This window comes from Natator depressus, chromosome 8, assembly GCF_965152275.1.
Source record: "Natator depressus isolate rNatDep1 chromosome 8, rNatDep2.hap1, whole genome shotgun sequence".
NCBI lineage: Eukaryota > Metazoa > Chordata > Testudines > Cheloniidae > Natator > Natator depressus.
Window position 1 is genome coordinate 22,273,386 of NC_134241.1, and position 17,114 is coordinate 22,290,499.

Genomic DNA, 17,114 nt, shown 5'->3' on the forward strand with positions numbered 1-17,114 from the left:
AAATCAGTCCTGATGAAAACTTTGCGAATACAGACTAACACGGCTGTTACTCTGAAAGGAAGTGATGAATATCTCAGGAGATATTCAGACTTGGCTGGAATAGCAACTGCCTGGAGATTTTGCCAGAAAGCCTGTCTTAGGGCCTTTTCAGTCAATTTCTAGATCCAAGAGGTTTGGATCCGTTCAGATGAAGTGATAGGCAAACCTCAAAGGGCTGAGAGGTCTGGTGAGAATGGATGCTTATCTGCTTGTGTTCTCACAGAACAATTTCTAGGATCAGGAATGCCTTCTGAATGAGGGGGGAGTGCTGAAGATGGCTTGATTACTTCTAAATATGGAAAGCGGTCTCCTTCCCCTCCAAGATTTCTCATCCCCTCAAATAGTCCCAGTGAATCAGTTTGGAATTACTCCATGACATGGGCATGACAAAGACTAACAAGAAGTGTCCATTTTGAAGATTCAGTTTTTGGTTGTACTATCGCTGTGCTGCTCAGTTTACACTGTGTGTGGGGATCTATTAAAGGCTTCAAGCTTTTCATGAATGCTTGGCTATTTGCAGCCATCTCTGCAAGTTTTGTCCTGTATTGATTCTGCTGTTCCACATGACAGACAGCTCTCTCTTCTCTCCCCTTTTCAATGCCAGCCATACTCTGCTGATATTGTGCTTTGCATGTCCACACCTATAGCCATTTAAAATGCCATAGATAGCACACAGCTCTGATTACTCTGGGTACTACAAAGTACATTATGAAATCTTCACAAAGGCTTGATTGAGGGAATGCTTGATCTAGGTCAGCACAGAGAATCCTTATTAACCCAAGGTTAAGTGCTCCAGTGGTCCTGCTGCCCCAGCTTGGGTGCCAGTAGGGGAGAAGTTAATATCTGAAATGAAGTTAGAGCCCTTTCTTCTTTCACTAGCTCCTCCCAGATACATTGTTTTTTTTCTTCTTCAGGAGGGTGGGTAGAGAGGTTCTGATTTGCTGATGTTTCCTGAAACAGGTGCATGTGGACTCTGGTAATTACATGACATGAGACAGGGCAAAAGGGGCTGGATACAAGAGTGTGGGCTGCTGCACATGGAACTGCAGGGTTGTCTGAAATGCACCAGGAAAAAATAATTGCCAGTTGCACTTTGCCACAGGCCTTCTCAGGACTACCTTAATAGAAAGCAGCTTTCTTAGGTCCTCCCACTCCCTACAAATCAGTCCTGATGAAAACTTCCTGGTCAAAAAATCATTGCTGGCTACATTTACAATAATCGGTGCACGATTCAGAGAAACCACCTTCTTCCATTTAGAAGAAACAGTCTCCTCACCTTACTACAGTTATCAGGTGCATTCTGGAAAATACTGTACGGATGCTGTTGGTAGTTGGTAAGCACAGGAAGGCTGTAGTGGTCTGGGGAGGGCAGGTGTTGCCTAGTGGTTAGATAAGCAGGCATGGGTTCCAGTCTCTGTTCTGTTATTGATGTGCTGTCACTTCCCTGCTCTGACTCCTCCCGCCCCCATCTGAAAACTAGGGATAATGAACGTTAACCGATGGAGGATGAGGTGGGTGTTGAGGCCTAGTTAATATTTCAGAGCCTTTTGCCATCCTTGGATAAATTAAATAATTCTGCTTTTGTTCCAACAGTCCATATCCCTGTTCTAGTCAATCTGGTAGTCTGGAGATAATACTGAATTAGCTGGCAAGTGTGTGGAGGGAAAGAGGTGGATGGAGGAGGAACCAACGCTCCTCCCACTTTCTTCTCTTCTCTGCTGCCTCCCCACCCACTTTCTCCTGGGGGGCGGGTATCAGATGAGCAGCACCTGCTCTCCCACCTGTGGCTGGCAGCAAACCCAACACCTCAAATTGACTGGATCACTCTCATTTATTCACTCCCTTGCTTTTTTTCTCTGCTATGCCAACTGACAGATAAGGCGTGAAGTCTTCTGGGGCATTTGGCTCTGTAACCCTTTCCTTTCTTCTGCATCTTAGTTTCTCCATCCCATCAGTTCCTTCCCTTGACCAAGGCAGTGTTCCTCGCCTTCAGCAAGCGGCTGGTCCCCGCCATAACCGTTTGGGTCCCAGGACATTTTTTACAGCTTTGTTTAATAAAATAAAATAGTAATAATAAACAAATCAGAGCATAGCCTGAGGAGCCAAAACTAGGAAACCCAAGAGAGACTCAAAGCCTCAGGCTTGGCACGCCAGAACATTTTTAGGTGATTAAGACAAAAAAGGCATGTTAAAAAAACACCACCACAAAAAACCCCAATGACTTCTGAAAAGAAAAATGACAAACACTGTACAGTGATTACCATTCTTCACTTAAGTTCAAGCCCCAGGCAAAAATAGTATCATGTACAGGATGCTCTGTAGCATTGTTAGTACTGAATCAAACAGGGAACGCTGCTGAGAGACATTCCAGGGCACAGACACACACAGGCCCAGACTGCTGCTTGCAGATCTGACCTTCCTCTTCTTTGCATGGATTGTAAAACAGAGGTCCTGACATCCATGATCACTAGCGATCGCAGGGCACTTATTGTAAATGTCAAGATGTTAACCCCACATTCCTTCAGATAACTGTATTCTGCCTCCTTGTTTTGCTGCCCGCTCGCTGCCGCGCAATACTCTTCTTAGCTTCCTGTTTTAAACTAGTATGCAGTCTGGTGGTGCTGTGCACTTGTGAACAGTGACCAGGCTTCGCTACATTGGCAGCTGCCCTTCCAGTGTAATTGCGGCGATTGCTGTGTACTGTGTGGATTGCATAGCAGTTTGTTCAGCTTCATGCTTGCGGGTTGCAATCTAGGAAGGCTGCCATGTAAACGTCAGATGCTGTCATTATTGGCCAGGATCTTTGCAGGCAGGGCTGGCTGAGAATCCATCAGAGGGAAAGAGGAGGAGCAAGTTTCACCTCCCCTACTCTGGGGCTGTGAGAGCCAGTTTGGCTCCTAATGCAAGCTAAGGCTCTCTGGGGCAGCTGCGCACAGCACCCTCCACTCACATAGCTCCTATGTGCCTCAGGGTATCTGGGAATGGAGGTCTGCCCTGGCCATAGCTCCTCCTGCCCCTAACATGTCCACTGCCTTCAGTGGCTTAACTATGGCCTACCTCTGCTTCACTTCCAGCTAGGGTTGCCAACCCTCCTGGATTGTCCGGGAGTCTCCAGGAATTGATCTTTAATTAGAGATAATGTCACGATGAAACCTCCAGGAATTCATCCAACCAAAGCTGGTAACCCTACTTCCAGCCCATCCCAAAATGCCCCTGTGGAGGCTTCCCCTGTTCTCCACATGGTGGTGGTAGGGGGCATACTCTGTACCGGCAGGAAATCGGGGAGTTTGGGGCCCTGCTGCATAAAGTGCTTGTATGGCAGTGATGAATTCTCCCAGGATCTCTATAGGATGCAGAAAAGGGTGGCAGTTTGAGGCTGTTTCTTGGCCACACTATGCGTGTAATGGTCCCCATGTATGGCATGGCCCACTCTTGCGCTGAGGGAGATCCAGACCACTGTCCAGGGCCCAGCCTGAGTATCCTATGGTCCTGGCCCTCCTCTGCCCCTCCATACCTCCCTCAACTTTCCCATGAACAGCTGAATTGCACTAGGTTTTGCTGCGGGAGGCCTTAAATGCCATGATCGAGCAGGATTTTCCCCTATGAATATAAAGACTTCAGTTCTCTGCTTGCTTATTAAACCACTGAGTCTTGTTACTGTTTGAGCAAATTGGCTCTAATTGCACTGGTGCTTTCTTCCTATCAGTAATTAATAGATATGCCACATAACAAGCCTGGGCTTAGTTGTGTACCATAAACATTTGCAGAAAGACATTACAAGAGCCCATATTTTGGCCATAGTATTTCATACTCCAGAGAACAGGATTTACAGTACATGTGATTCTTAGCCTAGTCATGTGATGGGTCCAGGTGAAGCAATTCAGTCTCTTACCTGCTCTCCTGCATATTTCACTTTGGAGCCCAGATCCCCTGGCTTGTTGGGATATGAAGATGAATCAACAAAAATATTTCTTTTGAGATTTCCCCTTTAGCTCAGGCTGTAACTACATGATGGGAAGGTGAATTCTTGGGTGAGCAAGCTCTCCTAGAGGAAGAAGGAAGATCTTTATAAGATGTTTATAGGATGTAATAGGGACAACCTATCCTAAATTACTGAGGGACAATCTACACTCATTGCTGTATTTGCTTTTCACAAGCTACTCTTAGTATAACCTTTTATGAGTGATGTACCCAAATATTTGGATGCTAATACTTTAACTGTATCACTGAATTTATAAACCCTAATTCGGGATATTGCAGATTATGCACTATATGTATTTCATGACTTTTAAACCAAACTTTGTACTTTTAGATAATTTAAGCATTATACCCAGATGTACAGACACCTTCCTTAATCTAGGTATTAGATAATTTTAACGTTTGCTTTAATAACAATTTTTAAATCTCTCCATTGCTAGAATTTTATAAAATGTCCTGTCTAGCTGCTCTGCACATTCCTCCCACCCCTTTCTTTCACAGGCTTCCTGGTTTCTATAGCATCAAATTCCTCGCCTAAAAAGCATTTTAAATGCCTCTTTGCTTACATCTCTGCTTTCATTTTCTGTTCCTCTCCCCCTCTGTCTTTCCCATTCATGATTTTTTTTGGCCCCCCCAACGCTTGGAACACCTTTTCCACTTCCTTTCTTCTCTTTCCACCTGGATCTTCTCACCAGTAACATGATTGCTGCTCTGAGTCTTGGTGTTGCCTGGATTGGACTTGGAGCTCTTTGGGGCAGGGAGCGCACCTTATTCTAGGTTTTGCTAAGCTGTATGTAAATTTTTTGTATCGGATAAATGAACAGCCACAATCTATGTGAAAACAACAAGGAGTCTGGTGGCACCTTAAAGACTAACAGATTTATTTGGGCATAAGCTTTTGTGAGTAAAAAACCCACTTCTTCAGATGCATGGAGTGAAAATTACAGATACAGGCATAAATATATTGGCACATGAATTTACGGCACGTGTAGATACAGACTAAGATAGCTACCGCTGTGAATCTTATGTGCCATCCATAAAGTGAACAATGTGAGTGAAAATCCCTGTTTGGGACTCAATCCTGCTAACATAAATTTACTCACTTGAGGAATCCACTTAAACTCACATGAGTAAAGTTATTTCCAGATCTGTTAGCAGGATCAGAGCCTTTGTTTGTTTGGTGGTGTGAACTAGCTCTGTAACCCAACTCTGTTATATTGTGTGTAGCCAACGATGAAAAAGGATTGCCCAAAAAGACACACTTTTGCTACCCGGGCAATCCTGATTGTCGTCACCTGCTCAGATGTGGGTAGTGGTGAGTCTGTGCAGGTGCACAATTTATTTGCAGGTAGCCAGAGTTCACTTAAACATGAGCTTAGATATGTCTGGTTGTGCATGGGGCTAGGGTTATCTAACCACATCACTGCATTTTCTACCCTGCATCCAAACTCCATTGATAGAGACAGAATTGTGATTTAATGGAAGGTGCTTGGTCTGTTCTAGGTAGAGCCTCTGTTTTCTGAGGATCAAATTACTCAGAGATGGGCTTGACTCTGAAACAAATCTGACAATATTTTCATTTTATGCATGTGAAAGAAATGAAGGAGGAAAGTGCAGCTATTTCTGCATTTATAGTGAGGCACATTGTTGGCCAAAGGTTAGTATTCTAATAGAACAAGGGAGGGAATTTTAAAAATGTCTACATGACGTAGGAACACTTTCAATGGAACTTGTGCTCCTAAATCATTTAGGTGCTTTTGAAATTCCCACCCCAAGTATTTGAGAGGCAGCAATCTGTATCTGATGTTTATGTGGAGTTACAACAGCATATGGAAAGGATACAACTTTAGGTCAAAAGAAAAGGAGTACTTGTGGCACCTTAGAGACTAACCAATTTATTTGAGCATGAGCTTTCGTGAGCTACAGCTCACTTAAGCTCATGCTCAAATAAATTGGTTAGTCTCTAAGGTGCCACAAGTACTCCTTTTCTTTTTGCGAATACAGACTAACACGGCTGTTACTCTGAAACTTTAGGTCATAATGTTTTAATGTTAGTGGCATTGCTATCACGGGCCTTATCTACATGGAAGAATTGCCCCAGTTTCAACCATTAGTGTCCTGTCTACTACATTGCAGCTTTGTCTGTCTACAGTAGGAAGCAATGGGTCGCATTTTGCTCTGGTGCAACTTGATTTGGGTACACCAAAAGCTGCTCACTCACTGCAGCACCTGGTGGGCACAAGGCCTCGGTCTATTTCTCAAGCCTTTTCCCACTGCCAATTCTATTCTCTTTGGCTGCAGAGGCAATTGTTCGATTGAAGGGAATGGGAGAGCCCACGACATATGATTTAAGTAGCACCGATGCTTCCGTAAATAGGAAAGCACACACGCATTCATGGGAAAGGATGAATGCAGAACCTTTCTCTCTAACTGGCTTGAAAACCTTTTTAGCTTGTGTACATGGAAACTTGGAGTGGAAATAACTCAGCTGTAGAACTAGTTGAAGTTTTTCATTCACACATTTATTGTTATGAAGAATGCCTATTTGGTCAAAATTCAATAACCTGAAAAAAATCCCAAAAGTGTTTATGGGGGGAGGGTGGATATTTTTGACCAGCTCTACTAAATTGGATGTAGGTAATTAGTTTTAGTGCAAGTCTGTGTCATAGACTCATAGAAATGTAGGGCTCCAGAGGTAATCTAGTCCATTCCTCCACACTGAGGCAGGATCTTAAGTGTACCTAGGCCATTCCTGACAGGTATCTGTCTAACCTGTTAAAAACCTCCAGTGCTGGGGATTCCATAAACTTCCTGGGCTGGGCACTCTTATTTGTGATTAATAGCGTATTTCAATATAACTAAAATAGCAGTGCCCACATACAGACTTGCACCAAAAGAACAAGAGTGTGAATGATAACTGATTTAGGTGCTTTGGTTCCAGCTTTGGTGTAGATAAGCCCTTTATAGTCTGTGCAAGTGAGCTCTTTAAAAAGATCCTCCATACAACTGCAGGTGCAAATATTCCCTGCTACACCGATCTAATTATCTGCATGCCTTGTTGCTCCCTAGGGCATACTCAGAATTAATTCAGTGACCATTTAGGTTTGAAGGATAGAACTGCCCTGCCCTGCCCTGAGAGTTAGAAGCAATGAGGCCATTCTTAGTGCATGACACTGGGTTAAAATCCCATTCATGCTGCTCCCGCTGATGCGCTGCTTCTGCAAACTCCTCCTTTCCCTTTGCCCCCGTGCTGTCACCCCCAGCAGCACGATTCAGCATGGTTGGCTAGCAGTGCCCAGGTGAGCGGGAGCCACTCATTACCATAAGTGGCAATCAATGTCATAGTTTTGCATTGAAGTGCCTGACTCACATTAAAAAGAGAGGTCAAAACGCACTCAGTCCAGCCACATGAAGACTTTATAAATAGTTTTCCTTTTTCTTCCTAATGACAAGAATTTTTTATTCTTGCTGATTTTTCTAAATGCTTTTTTTAAAAAAAAAAGTTCTCTTCTGATATGAATAATTAGTGCCATATTTGGTAGCTGCCCATTTTCTGCTAGTCACCAATCACACACCTTTCCCTTTATTGTAAAAGACACGCACATACATATAGCAGTTAACGTGAAACTCAGCTGCTGTTCTGACAAACATTTTTCATTAATCTTCCCTAATTCTTTAATGTAAAACAAACAAAACAGAAAAAGAGGAAAGGAAAGTGAAATCAGTTATTCTCCCTAGACCAGATCTCGTCACCGAGCACATACCTCTGGTTTTCCTGCCCTTTCCCATGCTGTATCTTAATGGCTGATTAGCTATTATGAAAAGTAGGCAGAAAGGCAACTGATTGCTTCAGATAAAAGCCTGAATTGACAATGTTTCAGGTGTAACCGGGATATCATCTAGCTCAACAAAAGCAAAGCAATTCACAATCTGCTCCAGGAGACAATGTGGTTCTTCCGCATAATAGACAAGTGACTTGAACTAAATGTGCTGAAAATTCTGTTTCCATCCAAACCTCACCCTATAAGGCATGATGTAATTCACTGTCAGGCTAGTGGAAAGTTGAACACCTGATCTGTTGCTTTCAATGAGGTAGGCTTTCAACAATATGGGAAAAAGACAAGACAGCGGGGAGAAGAAGGAAGCAAAGAAGCTGATAGAGAGATATGGAGCTTACATCAGGCCAGTTTCTGATACCCTTTTCACCCACTCAGTAGTATCTTATTCCTTGAGCAGTTCCATTGAAATCACAGGGGAAGATACTATTCAGGGGCAGCAGGTTTTTAAATCTTTGGATAGACTGAAGTGCCCCCAGCCCTGGAAGAGATCTGCTTGTTGGTTCCATCTGGTGAAAACTCCACAGTTTGTGGGTCTTTGCAGCCATTATATTAAGCTGGAGGAGAGTAGTAGAATGGTGCTTTCAGAAAGAACAGCTATCCTGGTGGGGATTTTGAGTGGTGAACACAGCATTAATTATCTGCAACTGTTGCTCACCGTCTGCAGTCAGCATGGCAACCCCACTTCATTTAGTTTGTTGCCAAATTATTTCCCCTTAAAATTCAAACACTACTTATCCCCAGGAAGAGCAGCATATTAATAGCTGGCACTTTGATTCCGGCTCTGTTAGCCTTCACTAGGGCATAGTATGTTCCCTCGTGCATCCAGTTAAACAACAAATATACTTCCAAGAAACTTGTGACTTTTGGTTGATCTCTCTCAGGAGTACAAATACTTGAGTAACACGGTCCAGCATTTCAGCCCAGACTTCCTTTTGCCTGCTGCGGACTCAGTTTCTTGGCTATGTGTCAGCCTTAAACTACTGGCCTTCAGCCCTGGTGTGATCCCAGCTCTGCTCCAGCTTGAGCTAATTGTTTAAGGGGGAGCAGATGCACCTGTTCTGGCAGAACTTCAGACTGATGAGAGAGTGCTTGTGGTTAGTGGAGTCCCCAAGTATCTCTCCTGAAGGAAGTTCATATTAAATTAGAATCCACTCATGTCTGGCAATGGGGTTCTAAGAGATCTGACCAGCACAGAAATACAAAGCTGCTAAAGTAGGATACATTGCATAGGGTGCACTTTACTAATTCTACAGTCCATAGTTAGTCTTTTTTTTTTTTTTTTTCTGACACTTGATGCTTACTTTGGGTTTGGCTCTAGACTTGCAGCTATGACTGGAGGAAGGATCATCACTTAATCATGTAGAAAAGCTGCTCTTCTGGATAAAGCACATAACTGGGAAACAGGCAGCCTGGGTCCTATTCCCACTGGGCTCTCCCACATACTTCCAGTGTGAAGTCTCTGTGGCTCAGATTCCCTATCTGTAAGAAGAGGATAATGATTCTGACCGACTTCACAGGGCAGCCATGTGGCTGAGTCCCTTAATGTTTGTAATGTGCTTTGAAGATGTACAGTGAGATCTAAGTGCAAAGTATTAGTATGATCACTTATTATTTAGAGCTGGTTTAAAACCAAGAACTTTGCAAAAAAAAAAATTTGCCATAAAACATTGACTCTTTTGTTAAAAGCAAAATCTGGAATATTTTGAATGCATCTTCTTTTATTATTTATTAACTGGACCCCGTTAAGGTTACTTAGGCCAAGGTTAATTAGGCCAAATACACATGTAAGGATGGACAGACAGCATATATAAAGTAATTAAATAAACCTTAGCTGCAAGTGATACAATGCCCTTAACACACCTGTAAAACAGGTTATAAAAGCCTACAAGGTGCATCTGTGGAGATATCAGATAAGACCTCGGAGTCATCAGGTGGACAGGAAGGAGATTCAGGAAATCATGTCATTGAGAGATGTCTGCATTTGAATTGACTTGCAAAATATGGCCCATCCTCCCGACAGCTGTGCAGGCTACATGCTGCTCAATTTTTTTTTTAAATGACAGTTTCACATTGTTCTGGAGTTACAGCATCATCCCAAATAGAGGGGCACTGCATGATTATTTAAAGGCTGCTTCATTGTAAAATGAACTGGAAGGATATACAGACCTTTGCATTATTCAACAGAGGGTATCAGCTAGTCATACAGACTCTATTTTCAGGGGCTGAAGGGTTAGATTCTATGTATGAAAATACCATTTGTAATCATTTAAATGCTCCAAGTGAAGTGTCCCGAGCCAGCTGAGATGACTTGCTGAGATTTGCCAATATTGTCATGAATAAAGGCAATGAGTTTAGTTTACCATTACTCCAAAGATTCACAAGTATGTTCAAGAACCCTGGAAGTTTTACATATTTAAGCACAGATAATTATGCATCTGAAAATTCAGTGAAAAGGGCAATATTTATTTTTCATTATTTGTTGGTCTCCTGTTAAATATGTTTGACCGCTCAAATTTTCCCTATCTATATCTCCGAGGGTTTGTACTGCTGCTCATCACCAAAACACCTGCATACCAACGTCTAAGTAGATTGGCAAAGTGAGATATCTAGTGGACGTCACAGAATCTGTCCCAGTGGGCTAGCTTGCCTTTATTATATTCACTGCTTTCAATTATATTCAGCAGTAATGCAAGAAACCTACAGGCCTGTATCCTGAAAGACACTAGCTTCAGCAAGTTAGCATAAGGCTTGAGGCCTATGAACTTTGCACAGATGAACTTTGCACAGATACACTGCCCAACAGAAACCCAAAATACTGGGGAGCTGAAAATAGTGTTTAAGGGGAGTTTCTGACCATAGGAACAGGACCCAGCCAGAGGCGGTTCCTAGCAACACACTGATGTACATAACATGCTACATCCACAAGATGGCCATGGTAATGAATTGATGCATATGCTAAGATCAGTAATAAACTAACCTATAGGAGAAGGATACTTCAAAATTAGTAAGGTAAGGATATACAAATAAGGAAAAAGGGAAATACCCCTACTGAATATGCATCACACATAGCGTCATCAGTATATCATATTATAGAAGTGGCATCACAGCCTGGAGGTGGTAGGAGAGAGAGATGTAGTCCTTGGGAGTTGCCAGAATGATGGCCACTGGTGATGATGAGGAAGATGATGGCTACCACTTCAGGTTGGTTTGCAACGGATGGTGGGAATATATGGATGTGCAGATGTATGTTCTGTAGTATCTCTATCTACCTTACTGAGTTGGGGTGTTTTTGACTGTGCTAAATACATTAATAAACTATTTTTAATTGTAGAAGAGTTCCTATAGTGTCAGTGTTGCAACGGTGCACATTGGGGTTCCCAACTATATATAATTTGAATAACACTGGGCCTGATCTTGGGACGAGAACCTGTCATTCCTCAAAGAAATAATGGGGGATTCTTAAGTAATCTATATAATTAATTCGTAATCTAAACATCGGGCTATACTGCTGAACCTGTTTTCAGGTCCCTCAATCACAAACATACCCAGGCTCTTTCCTTTCTATCACGTGTATATTTAATCACCAGTTTCAGTTCATACCAGAGCATACCCCATGTGCCGCACAACTTCTCTCCCAGCTCCCCCTCTGAGCTGCTTTATTCCTCCCAGATATATATCTACCCAGTTACTGACCCAATTGTCTCATGAGCCCATCAATTGACACCAAGTGTCAGGAATCTTCATTAGGAACTTGCTGACTGACTCCAATCAAGACTTTAGCCTCCTCTGTCCTGCAGCAAGTTCAGTGACCAGGGTGCTACAGTAGCTAACACTTTCTCACAGAGTCTTTTGTTCTTCACCCTTCCTTTGTCATATATATATAATAAAAGTAAACACCACATTTGTAGAAACCTGGTTTGTCTCCTGAGGAATCCACGACCAGTACAAAGGACTAAATTTGCAACAAATGATTCAACTAGTTCTTATTTCCTCCCTCACTGATAAAAGCACATTGTACTAAGTGTCTGTGTTAGCCAGAATAGAGCATCATCCTCAAATTATTTTCAAAGGAAGACATGAAGGTATTGGAGGCACAGGACCTGTTCGCTCTCTCTCACGCTGGCACAAATCAGAAATAACTCCAACGAAGTCAGTGGACTTGCACTGGTATCAAATTGGTGTGAGAAGAGAATCCCTCCCAATGGAAAAAAAAATCCATCACCCATCTCTTTGGAACAGGTTCTCAAAGGCAGGGTAGGATACCATTGAGGAAATGCTGTGCTGGAGCTGGGGAGGATATTTTAGGGGAAGAGTATTTTAAACAAATTGTGTGTGCATGTGCGCATGTGCCTATAAATATATATCCCAGTTGGGGATTGGGAATGTTTTCCCAGTATAAACAGCTTTAACAATGGGAGTAGAGACTGTGAAACTATTCCAGGACTGCATAAATCAGAATCTAGCAGAAGAAAATGACAAATCTCATCCTGAGAACTTTTCCCATGCATAATGAATGGGGTGGGGGCAGGGAGGCCAAAATGACAAATGATTAGTTTCAAGTGACAGTGGGGGCTGTTTGGCTTTGGGTTTTGGAAACCATTTTACTGAGGTAGCACTTATCTGCCTTTCTCCTAAAGTGACTGTAATGGTGTCCTGGACACATGCAACTTATATATTTCTCATACATTGGTCTTATGTCATGCCCCTCACTGCTGAGCTTACAGTGAAGCATGTATGCCAGAAGGATAGCACCATGAAAGACATGGAATTTTGAACATTAGGAATAGACATGGGAGCTAGAGCAGCTCCAGAAGCTTCCGCTGGTAGGTCTTCATGTCCCTTTGCTTTTGGCAAGTTCCCCCAGATGATTATCTGTTACTTGAGTGGTTTTCAAACATTTTAGGCTGTGTACCCCTTTCCAAATAATGTCTACCGTGTACCCCATCTGAGATAGGCAGAGGCGACGCATGCCCCCTCCCCAGATTTCAGCCTTCCCTTTAGCAACAGCTCTAGACATTTTCAACTGTGGGATGTACCCCCTGCAGCAGGGAGCGGCGGAACTTTTGGGGGAGAGGGGAGTGGTGATGTCAGGCAGCTCAGAGAGGGCACCTCTGCCCCCTGACTCACTTCAGCAGGCCTGGGTTGCGGGGGGTGGTGGGGGGAGTCACAACCAAAAATTGTAACTCAATTGAGCTGAGCCACTTGCCCTCCTGAATGTTCCTCCACACCCCCGATGGGGGCACACACCATGGTTTGAAAACTTCTGTACTAAATAAAATACGTTGTCTACCATTACAGCATTTTTCTCATATACCCCCTGACGAGAGCTCAGAGTACCCCAGTTTGAAAACCGCTGTCTTACTTGAATCTGACACAGTTAATTTGAAAGATCAAGACTGGAATTTCCCATCTATTGCGGCCCAATCCAACTCCTTTGAAATTTGGTGGAATTTTGATCCAATCCAATTCCTTTGGACCTAGTCCGTACTCCTTGAAACTATAAAGTGGACAAGTGAGAACTCAACCCTTCTACAGCACAGTCCAGACTTGCATTCCGTTCCCTGAGCTTGGACTCCACTTGCTTTGAAACTATTAAGCCTGAGAAGCATTTTGAGTCATGTGTCGCAAACAACCAACCCAGGGATCTGTCTTTGCTTCAGAATTCCATTCTCCAGTATCACCACAGCCACTAGCTCTTTCCCTGCTTTAGGCTTATCTGACTGGCACGCATCTCTCATACTGCAGATAGGGATCAGCAAACATTTTGGTAATCAAATGTCAACCTGGTGCATATTCACTCATAAAAACTTTATTAACATAGCAGTAAGAATGCAGGTACTTAGTGCATTCGGCTCTGCATGCCCTTCCAGACCATGAGAGCTTAATTCCCAAAACTCAAATGATGAAAAACAGGAAATGTGCAGGTAAGGTGCACCCTGTCCCTTTTAATAAACAGTTCCTCAGGAAGGTCACTGTGTCTTAACCCTCTTTCAGCCCCTTTGTCCAGTGTGATCTCTGCCACCACCACCGAGTCCTCCCCAGATCAATAGTGCTGCATGGATCACTGTGAGGGTCCACTGTGCTGTGTCAATAAGAGTACTGATTTGGAATTGTGGGGAGAAAATGGCAGGTTTTGTTACTGAGGGATAAAATAGAGTTGTTGTTCTCAATTTCTCAGGTACTATTACAGTCCCTGTGGGGGCCGGGGCCATGCCCATGTTGGGTGGCAAGTGTCACCTTAATGCTGCATGTTTTGGATATTAAATCCTCACAATGTGGAAGGGCATGGGAACTGCTGAGTACCTGCAACATGAACTTCATGCTAACAAAAGCTTTTGCATGTGAATATCAAACATCAGTTGTCATGGGGTATTTGGCGGGAGGGGATGTGGACCTGTTGACTGGGATCTCAGGTGAGACCACCAACTCATCTGACATAAGCCACTAAACAACCTTCACATGGGATGACTTTCTCATCTCTACTAACTGGAGACACATTTGAACTGATGATTTAGGTCCCTGAGCCATCCAGTCCCTGTCATCTGTACAGTGCATGTTCTAAGATGCCTTAGGGGTGCATGGATCAACATTCACGTTGCACTCCCTGTCAGAACCCAGCCCAGGCCTGGGAAGCTAATGATCCAACCAGCAGACCAAATTCGGTGGGGAATCCTGGTCACGTGCCCCCTGAGGCTAATGCTAATGAGCATATGCTTAGAAGAAGTTTCCTTAGCTCTTCAGCTAACATATTTACTTGTCTCTCTCTCTCTTTTGAATTCCTATGAAATTTCCCAGAGGGTGGGGCAGGAGTCAGTGAGCCGGATTCTCTTCTCTTATTCTGATTTCACAGCAGTATAACTCCATTGACTTCAGTGCAATTGCTGCTGATTTGCTTAATTGTAGTCAGGTAGGTAATCACCCACAATGAATCTAGGTTAAGAGCCCTCCATGTAATTATGTGGCAAAACCCTACAAAATGTAACTGTTGCTATTGTCCAGAAGATAGTAATTAAACTGTACTTAACAGCAGAGGCTTAAACGCATAGATGGCTTGTGAAGGTCAGCTCATAAATATTACTGTCCATAATGATTCCAAAGTACGTTGGTTTACCTCACTGTGGGGAGTAACATTTAAACAATACGATCCCATAAAAGCTGCAGAGGTATTTTATTGTATTTGTAACCATTTGTACAGAGGGGTTTGAATCTGAAAAGTGCTTGTCTAGTGCACTGAGGTAAGTTTTGACCAGGAAGTGCCTGCTCTGTGTAGGAGCTTTGTGGGAACCAGGCAGCACACTGAGAATAAACTCAAATAGAGCAAGGCGTAAGGACTCTGACAGTTGATTCTGGCATGTTGTGCACTGAGTGCTCTAACACTAGTCGGCAATTTAACAGGTGTGGAATAATATACTTTGGGGTTCCCAGGGAAGACAAGCTGCTGACCTGACACTGTGCAAGTCAGGTTAAAACCCTCATTACGCAGCATTCCAAGCTGTTCCTCCCATCAAGCTGGGAAACAGAATTTACTTTCTAGCTGCAAATATTTGCCAGATGGTTTCAGTGTATGTGAAGTCCTTGGTCCTCTCGTGTGGTTCCAGTGCTAGATTTCTATGGACTATCTAGATTATGCTAATATAGTTGGGCTTTTAGTTTCATTAGAGAAGAAAGCTAAAGAACTCCCTGTGCTGCACACAGCAGTCTGTCTGGGCCTTCTGGCCTGATACTAATTCACTTACTTGTTTTGTGCTTTGCAAGTGAAGCGCCGTCTCTCCCCATTTCTAGCTATGAGTCCAGAAGTCCTGAAAATAGTGTGGGTACAGAGTACAGGTAATGGACGATTCTACCACCAAACCCTCCACCAACGTATCCCAGCACTGACCAAGAGACGCCAGCTGAGAGAGTGAGTCAAGCTCCCTTAATCTTTCTTCTATGAATATGTAGTCCATTTGTGATCTTGGGGGAGAAATATCTGTTCAGTGGCATCTGAACTGGGACAAACTGACTTCATTAAGGCCACTAAACAGTCTTCAGATGGAAATGACTGCTTGGCCACCTTGTGCCTTTGGCCCCAGGGCTGGAGGGATTGGGAATAGGAGGGGCAGAATTAAATTTTCCTGCGGGCACCTTAACTGAGAATTTCCCAACTAAGGGAGAAAGGAGGATTGACTTGACTCTTAACCTTAATTTGTATCAGTGACATATCTGATGGTGCTGGAGCTGTTCTCTAATAGCATGAACACTGTATGTTGACCTGGTTATTGGTTATATATGTTTACTGTGTAAACATGTTGATTTAGTTTAATAGGAAGGATTTTTCAGGAAGAAAAGCTGGAAGGGAAAGAATATCTTTTTTTTTTTTTTTTTAAATGAGATTACAAGTTTGGTTGATAAGGGTAATAGTGTTGATGTAATATACTTAGACTTCTGTAAGCCATTTTTTGGCTTGGAACTGTATGACTTTGTGTTTAAAAAAATAGAATGATATAAAATTAACACAGCACACATTAAATAGCTGACTGATAAGTTATCAAATGTAATTGTAAATGGGGAATCATCATTGAATGGGTGTGTTTCTAGTGAGGTCCATCAGGGATTGGTTCTTGGCTCTGTGCTATTTAGCATTTTTATCAATGACTGGGAAGTAAAAACAAAATCCTCAGTGATAAAGTTTGCAGATGACACAAAAGTTGGGGGAGTGGTAAATAATTAAGAGGACTGATCACTGAAAGAGAGCTCTGGATTGCTTGGTAAACTGGACAAAAGCAAACAATATATGTTTGAATATAGCTAAATGTAAGTGTATATGTCAAGGAACAACGAATGGAGGCCATATTAACTTATAGTATGGAGAACCGTATCCTGAGAAGCAGTGACTGGAAAAGATTTTGGGGTCAGGGTGGATAATCAGCTGAACGTGAGCTCCCAGTATGATATTGTGGCCAAAAGGGCGAACATGATCCTTGGCTGCTTACAACAGGGGAACCTCAGGTAGCTAGAGAGAGGCCATTTTACCCTCTGTATATGGCACCAGTGCGACCACTACTGGAATAGTGGCAACTCCCATCTTTTCTTGTTCTGTATATTTATGCCTGCCTCCTGTAATTTTCACTCCATACATCTGAAGAAGTGGGTCATAGCCCACGAAAGCTTATTACCAAATAAATTTTTTAGTCTTTAAGGTGCCACAAGACTCCTCGTTGTTTTTACTGGAATACTGTGTCCGCTTCTGGTGTCCACAATTCAAGAAGGATGTTGATA

The 17,114-nt window shown here is 43.0% G+C and overlaps 1 protein-coding gene across 4 annotated transcripts in view; it reads left to right on the top strand.

Annotated features, from left to right (window-relative positions):
* HTR4 (5-hydroxytryptamine receptor 4) overlaps positions 1-17,114 on the top strand; it is a 210,516-nt gene that overhangs the window by 20,174 nt on the left and 173,228 nt on the right. The window contains exon 1 of one of the 4 annotated variants that reach the window (XM_074960606.1): positions 15,641-15,756. The exons of 2 other annotated variants lie outside the window; for them this stretch is intronic. In XM_074960606.1, the coding sequence (XP_074816707.1) occupies positions 15,641-15,756 (116 nt within the window). Of the gene's footprint in view, positions 1-15,640; positions 15,757-17,114 lie in introns of those variants that run through there. One more of the 4 variants, XM_074960604.1, reaches the window with a different exon arrangement.